Below are 7,326 nucleotides of genomic sequence, written 5' to 3' on the forward strand. Positions count from 1 at the left end.
CAAAAATTTAAAAGCGTGTCTATTCCCCAGCATGCATCAGGCCTTCCTCCTCCTCCTCCTCCCTTTGGCTCCTCTCTCGCGCGCTCTCACTCCCATTCATCCTCTTCCTTTCTCTCGCTCTCGCACTCACTCTCTCGCACTCCCTCTCGTACTAAATCAAGCGAGTGGGCATCGGCTCTCCTCCAGGAGGACAAACCTTTAAGTGCAGAACAAAATCAGCATGTTCCATCCAAGCCTCCATCATACATTATGCATGCGACAAAGTTTGGCAACAGTGGAGCTGATGTGATGACACAGCTAATCAATAAGAACCCACCGCATGAAACCTTTATAGTGGTTACTTTTTAAGGGCTCAAGTGAAGGAAATGTCTTTGTCAACTTTGGCTTAAAATATCCTTATATAGTTCTGGTACTTTCTCAGGGTCCACTGGTCTAGGTAAAAAATGTGTAAATTTTTGATGCCGTTTAGTCCTAGTCCCTTCTCTTGGAGTCCCATCTTTATTTAACGCAACGTAGTATCGTCTTCCAGTGTCCACATGTTTATATAGATTTGATGAATATGTGTTATACCAGTTTTCTTCAAACTGCTCTCTGAATACACACTCCTGGGTTAATTTTTCCTATGGAAAGAAAAGAAAAAGCAGTAAGGAGATGGACAGTTACAAAAATGAGCTATTTTAGAAAGAACTGCTGTATTCACAGCTTGAAAGTGGCACCTCCTTGCTCAACTGGCAAAATGGGCCGCTTCGATATTCCCAGTTTTAGTTAAGTAAAGCCGTTTGGTTGGGTATTTCATTAGGCAGTCACAAGGGTGGATAACTCCACGTGAAGCAAAAATCTCCTCCAGAGGAGATGTCCAAATCAAAACAGCAACACAAAACTGAAAACAGAGATTTCAATTTCTGATCGTTCCCCAGCAGCTCACAAGGTGTTACTGGGTGTGTGTAACTAATTGCTCCAATCACCAGCACAGACATTCAAACAAACAGCTGTAAATAAAGAACACTAGAACCAGTTCGCAAGGCTGTGGTACAATTTAGGGCCTTAAACTCTCTACCTCCTTCCATGGCACAGAGAACTTGATGCACTTCATGAATTTAAAAAGATACAATTTACACCCTTTGATTGGTTTATTATTTATATCCCTGAGCCGTGACCCAAGAGAGCTTCAAACAGGAGCACAGACCTCACAGGCTGAGGTGACGTGAGGCAAGGCAACTCCTCCAGGCTCTGCCCTCTACGAGCGCTGTCCTCATGGCCTGTCCTCCTGGTGGGACCCACATCAGCCATTCATCAGATTCCCCTGCCAGAGACGTCCACTCCTTCAGTTCACCCACTTACTCGCTCACCTCATTTACTCGAGTGTACCCCTCTACCCTCTTTTGCTCTAAACAGACGGGGTTCGCTTAAAAAGCAGCCCCCTGGTAATGGGGTTCATTTTAGAAAGGACTCCACGAGAGACTGAGCAAGAAGTCTGGAAAAAAGGGAGTGAGCTCTAGCACGGGAGAGCTGATGTTGGTGAAAAAAGCCTGGAAATAGTCTTTTCAGCTGGCACAAAAACTATAATGGCAATTTAATACATTTTTTGGTAACAAGAGTTCTCACTTGAATAGCACTCACATCAACCAAAGTCGGCTTCCAGCTGAGGACCAATTTCTAACTGTCACAAAGCTCCGGACGACGCAGAATTCTGGCATATGTTTATCAGACATGAAAGCTGAAAACAGCCCTTTGAGATGGGTACACAGAGAAGGGAAAATGGAGACAAAGGCCCAGATGCATCAAAGCTTTTCTGGCACCTAAGCTGTAAATGTGTGCCCGAACACAACCAACGAGTCACTGCCCCAGTGCCCCCAAGAAGCCACCATCCACGGCTTAATCCAGGAGCCTCCAAATCCCAGCATCACCAAAGCCTGCAGTTTGCCCTAGGGCTGCAGGTGCCTTTGGGGCCACTTCTGCTCCTCAGGAGTCCCCTCGCAACAAGCCACGTGCTTCAGAGAAGGTGTTTTGCTGCTGCTTTGCATGGTGAGCACGCTGCTCCCAGGGTGGAGCTCTGCAGCCTGCCAGGGTTGGGGACCAGGGTCCCAGCCTGGTCCAAGGAGCCCTACAGACTCCTGGAACCTGGTCCTGGAACTTACAGGACCCAGGAACAACCCCGTGTGGGGAGAGCAATCCCTGTGCAAGTGGGGAGAGCAAGACAACATCCCTCTGCACCCCTACGAGCTGCGTACAGGGCTGCAGAGCCACGGTCCTCCTCAGTGCCTGCAGGTTTGAGATTTGGAGGTTTCTTCTACATTCAACCTGTGGCAACTCCAGTAAGCAAGAAAGGCAGCAGGTAAGCAGCTCCTGACCTCCCCCTTGATGGGCACTGGAACCTCGTCAGTCCTCAGGAATGAGAAATCCCCAACAGCACCAGGTCTGGGATGTCAAACCCTTGAGCAGTCACCTCAGCAGTGGCCATGGCCCTGCGTGGACCCAGGCGGCTGTAGCTTGCACAGTCACAGGAAGAGCCTGTGGAGGAGAAGGTGGCAGTCCCATCCCACACACCCTTCTCCTGCAGTTGTACCGGGAGACTTCCCTTGCCGCGGGGCCAGCTGAGCAGCGTGTGCAGAAGCGGGAGCGTGCTGGGCTGGGCTGTGCACAACAACGTATTTTAGAGATGCTGCTGCCCATGACATTTTTAACGTGCAAAGTAGTCAAAGACGGCAACACTCCTCAGGGGCTACTGGGAGAAGCAGCGCAGATCTCTTTACACTGAACCATTATCCACGGGCCAGATCCTGCAGCCTCCTATGGACAATTGCCTCTATGTCCTTGGAGAGCCGGGAACCGCAGAGCAATGAACGTTACTGGAAAATTTCAGCAGCAGCTGGAAGTTACACACCTTGCACAGTTACACAGCCGCAGCGCACAAACGGTTTTGAAAACTGTTCTGCTGCTGCAAAGGTTGTCTTTAAGTAGAGCTGTCATTCGTGGTTTATTTTGCACAAGGTTTGAAATCGTTTTGTTTGCTTTAAGGCAGAAGCAGATGTTGGGACTATAGGTCCACAGGGAAAGATAAACTAATTGGAATTGTTTTCCTGCTCTCAGAAGGCGATAGGATCACATGAGAAGCACTGCAGAAGCACTCCTCGCTAAAAATAGCAACATTTTAGGGAGATATTTCAGTCCTGTCTTGAATTCATTAATTATTCACTTCATCTGCATTTTTTTTAGCATCATCATAAATTTCTATCTTTGCAAGAACAGTACTTCCCCATGCCCTGAAGGAGAAATTTTAAAATAGCCTCTCTCTCTCTCGGGCAGGTTTGATGGATCACGGCAGCACTGTGGTCCACTGAACCAGCAGATCTCCAGGAAGGGGCTGGCATTGCACTGCACTCTGGATGAGTTCAACGGATTTCAAGCTTACAGATCCAACCTTGACTTTACACGCTTGCTCTCTTTCCTCCTTTTACAACATGTTTCTTTTGTCCTTTATCAAAATTCTCAGCAAGTCATGTACAGACAGCAGGAAAACACTTCCACGTGAACTGGACAGAGCAATCAGCACGCAGGATCAGACACGCAGGGACACCAACAACAACAGTTCCAGAGAAGTTAAATAATTTCTTTATGAATTCATCAAACCATTTCCCTCTAGGACACCTAGAAATTCCCGTTGTAGACAGAGAGCACTGAAGTCAATCGGCATCACTGGCTTTGGCTCAGGCTCAGGCCATGTAAATACTGTGGGGACCAAACCCCCCCATATGCATCTTCCCGTGCCTGGGAGATCCTCACAACAACAGCTCGTCTAGTACCATGACAGACAGAAGCCAATATCCGCTAGGATAGTTAGCTCATAAATCCATGGAATCACAGACTCATTCAGGTTGGAAAAGACCTTTAAGATCATCGAGTCCAACTGTTAACCTACCACTCCCAAGTCCGCCACTAAGCCACACACTACTACAACACTACTTAACGCTAGCTTACACTCGGGTTGTGAGCACACACGTGCCTTCCCTCAAGGCAGAAGTGAGCGTAATACAGGGATGAGGCTGGTCCATCCTGCCACATCCCCTTCTTGCCTCACCAGCTTGGACTGGGAAGTCTTGCTGAAAGCCAGCTCTCCCGGTACAGGACGGAGGTGGTGTTTCCTCGAGACAAATGGCCTGCATGTCCTCTTCTGGCTATGACTTTGAGACAGTCCCTGTAGGTACAGTTGGAAAGCAAAACTGGGCCCTAGAACACAGCCATTTCTGCATACTTCAATCTAGCGACTGACTTCTCTTTCATTTTTCCAGTCCTAATGTTTTCTTGCACCGTACTTAACGTCACTAGTCATTTTTGTCGAAGGCTGACACAAACACCGAACATACCCAGCCGGTCAGCTATGGAAAGTAACCTGCATTCCTGAGAAAGAGGAGGCTGCCTGCCTTCGTCAAATCATTTAATTCATTAATAAGGAGGTGAGCTCAAAATTATATAAATCAGATGTTGTGCCAGGTACCACATGTTTTCTACAAGGACTGTTCATCAGAGTATTCCACTACAAAGCGATTGACTTGTATTTTACTACTTTTCCACACTTCACCTGTTTTTTTTAACCTGTTACTTAAATGGGAACCTTCAAATAATTGAATCGTGCAAAGATGCACATATCACAAGGGCAGAAACCCAAGGCAGATTTAATTCAGAAATCTGCTAATGCCTCCCCAGTGCTAGCAAGCCCAGAACCACTTTCCCTCCCTACATTCTCCACCATCTAACCAGGGAGAAAAATAATTATGTTATCCCATTTCCAGGTAGATCAACTAAACGTGAGATTGTAAATTAGTAATCTACATACTTACACCCCTCACAACAGGGGAGTTGCCAGCTTCTCTAAGAACAGTTATCCCGGCAAAGCAGCTGATTGGACACCAGTGGAAATAGGTAAAACACATGTAAACAGCGCAGAGAACGATTTCACGACTCTGAAGAACGGTGAGACATCTCTGCTGCTCAGTAGTTGAAAGCACCGCGCAGGGTTCTGTGTCAAACACATCCGTATTCTTTTTTTCTTTTAAATAACCTCACAGAGCTTAAACTCCAATTTGTTTTGTGACCTGACAAAAGGAAACCTCTTCAGACCACCTTTCCTAAAACCACAACTCACACATTTCAGATCTAGCAAACTCTTCTGTTCCACGCCACGCGTAGCTTTCCCTTTTGCTGCCCTGACTCAAAGGACACCTCACACCACCTCATCCAGCACCCAAAGAGCTGTTGACCAGAAGTATATCTGATGTAGGCAGCACTTCCTACATACCTGCTGCATGTTATCACAGTGTTAGCCCACCCTGTCCTCATAAAATCATGTTCAGATATATGGTCTCTTAAATAAGTTCATGCAAATCCCTCATTACGGCTGTACGACTGCCCCGGTCTGAGCTAGCCCAGAGCTCATTCTGTTCACTGATGCCACTTTTCAGCTCGGTCTCCTCTAAGTGACGGCACTTTCTGCAGTTAAGGGCAGATTTTTGCGGACAGGGTCTGCTCCTCGCAGTGACAGCGCTGGATGTTTACGGTTACTGCCAGGGTTGGGATGCCCAAAGGCTCCGGCTCACACTCGCTGCTGTGCAGACCAAGGTCACTGCTGACCCCTGTGTGCCACGGTGGGGGTGCAGCAAGTGAGAGGCTGGCCCCGCGGGGGGGGGCCAGCAGGGACAGGGGCCCACTGTGGGGTGGAGCGGACAGGAGAGGTGACCCTGCACTGACCAATCAGGTGTTCCATCCCATAGACATCCTATTTGGTGTAAAGCTGAGGGATCACAAGGGTCAAGCCCTCTTCTTCAATGGCTGGTGTCTGAGGAGGACTCTGTCCGTTCTGCCTTCGATCTAAATCTGTGCATCCCTGAATCCAGCTCCAGAATCCAGCTCCTGCATCCAGTTCCCGTCTGCTGCTGAATCTGGGACTTCCCCAGTGTCTGCCCTGCAGCACCGGTGGTGGCAGTGACGTAATTGCCATCAGAGGGTTGGGTTTGATATTGGGCTTGTATACATTTGTATATATTTCTCTTTATTGTTATTATTTTCAATTCCAATTGTTCTTACTTTCTTTTCTAATCCATAAGCCTCTCTCCCTTACTCCCCTTCTCTTCCCCTCTTTGGGAAGGGAAAGGAGTTAATAAAGAGCATCTGTCACTCATCTAGTGGCTGCCCAGACCTCGACAGTGATGTTAATAAAAACTACGTATGTAGTGAAGAGAAACAAGAAAAAAAACCAACCTTTTTTCTTCCAAAGCATTCCAAACTGCTCTGCCTGCAAATACAGACATTTTCTCTGCAGCTGGCCCTTCCCATGCTGTAACGCAAACACCCTTTAGAACACACGACGTTCAGCTAATAATTAACAGTCATCCAGAGCCGCCATAAATGAAGGTGTAGCTTAGCAGGGGTGATCAGACAGCACCACAGCGAACGCTAAGCCTGCTAGTCTCTGGCTGGATGGACAACCTGCAGAAGGCGGTGTCCAAGCAGTGCCCCTTTCCTTTCCAAGGTAAACAGCAGAGCGAGGCAAACCTTGAACATTGTCTTGGTGAATGTCACAGAGCTTTCCCTCAATGGTTTCTCCCAGCAGTGCTGTTTCAGAAGGCTTTGTTTCATAATTTGACAGAACATGGGAAAAAAGAAGAAAAAAGAGCATGCCGAAAGGACTAGCTGGCTGCTGCTCTGTGTGTCGGTGCTTCCTCACCAGCACTTTGGAGAGTCGGCAGGAAACACTGCGGGGCCAGAAGAGAGTCCACGCGAAGAGCCAGGCAGCCGTGCTGCCGCTCACACGCGTTTCATAGTCCTGGCACTTTTTATGACACAAGGGAAATCAGGCAAGGCGTCCTGGCAAAACCACGGTTGGACAACTGCATTCTCCCTACCCAGGGTCACCTTGTGCATTCGCAGAGATGCAGTATTCATCTTTCTCCTCCTAAATTTCTAGTTTATTTGTATAGAGCTCTTATAATACATAAATTTCCATTACAAAAAAAAAAAGAAGGTGTGATTGTTCTGTACTGCCGCCACGGACTAGTAATGAGGGTGCTGAAAGATTAACGTATTTCATACGAAAAGCTTGTACAGTCTCCAAGACCCAGCAGGAGCTTGGCCCCTTGGGAGCGTTATCATCAAAAAGCACAAGCAGACACAGACACTGCGGTGCTCCCGTGTCCCGACGAAGGTGACAGCAAAGTAGAGCTTCCTGGACAAAGCAAGCGGACTCCAGCATCAGCAGTGAAATCCCAGGATGCTGGCAGCGCAGTGGGGACATCACTGTTTCTCCCCTTTGGCCCATTGTCCCTCTTTCCC

General features: G+C 47.9%; 1 protein-coding gene across 1 annotated transcript; it reads right to left on the bottom strand.

Annotated features, from left to right (window-relative positions):
- Window positions 1-181: 181 nt before the first annotated feature.
- Window positions 182-620, bottom strand: LOC104495982 (fibroblast growth factor 9; the record flags this gene model as incomplete). Its single annotated transcript, XM_010139037.1, has 1 exon — window positions 182-620. A coding segment is annotated over one exon (246 nt), but the record flags the coding sequence as incomplete, so codon positions are not given.
- Between the last annotated feature and the right edge of the window lie 6,706 nt (window positions 621-7,326).

Source organism: Buceros rhinoceros, unplaced genomic scaffold, assembly GCF_000710305.1.
Source record: "Buceros rhinoceros silvestris isolate BGI_N320 unplaced genomic scaffold, ASM71030v1 scaffold26306, whole genome shotgun sequence".
Taxonomy (NCBI): domain Eukaryota; kingdom Metazoa; phylum Chordata; class Aves; order Bucerotiformes; family Bucerotidae; genus Buceros; species Buceros rhinoceros.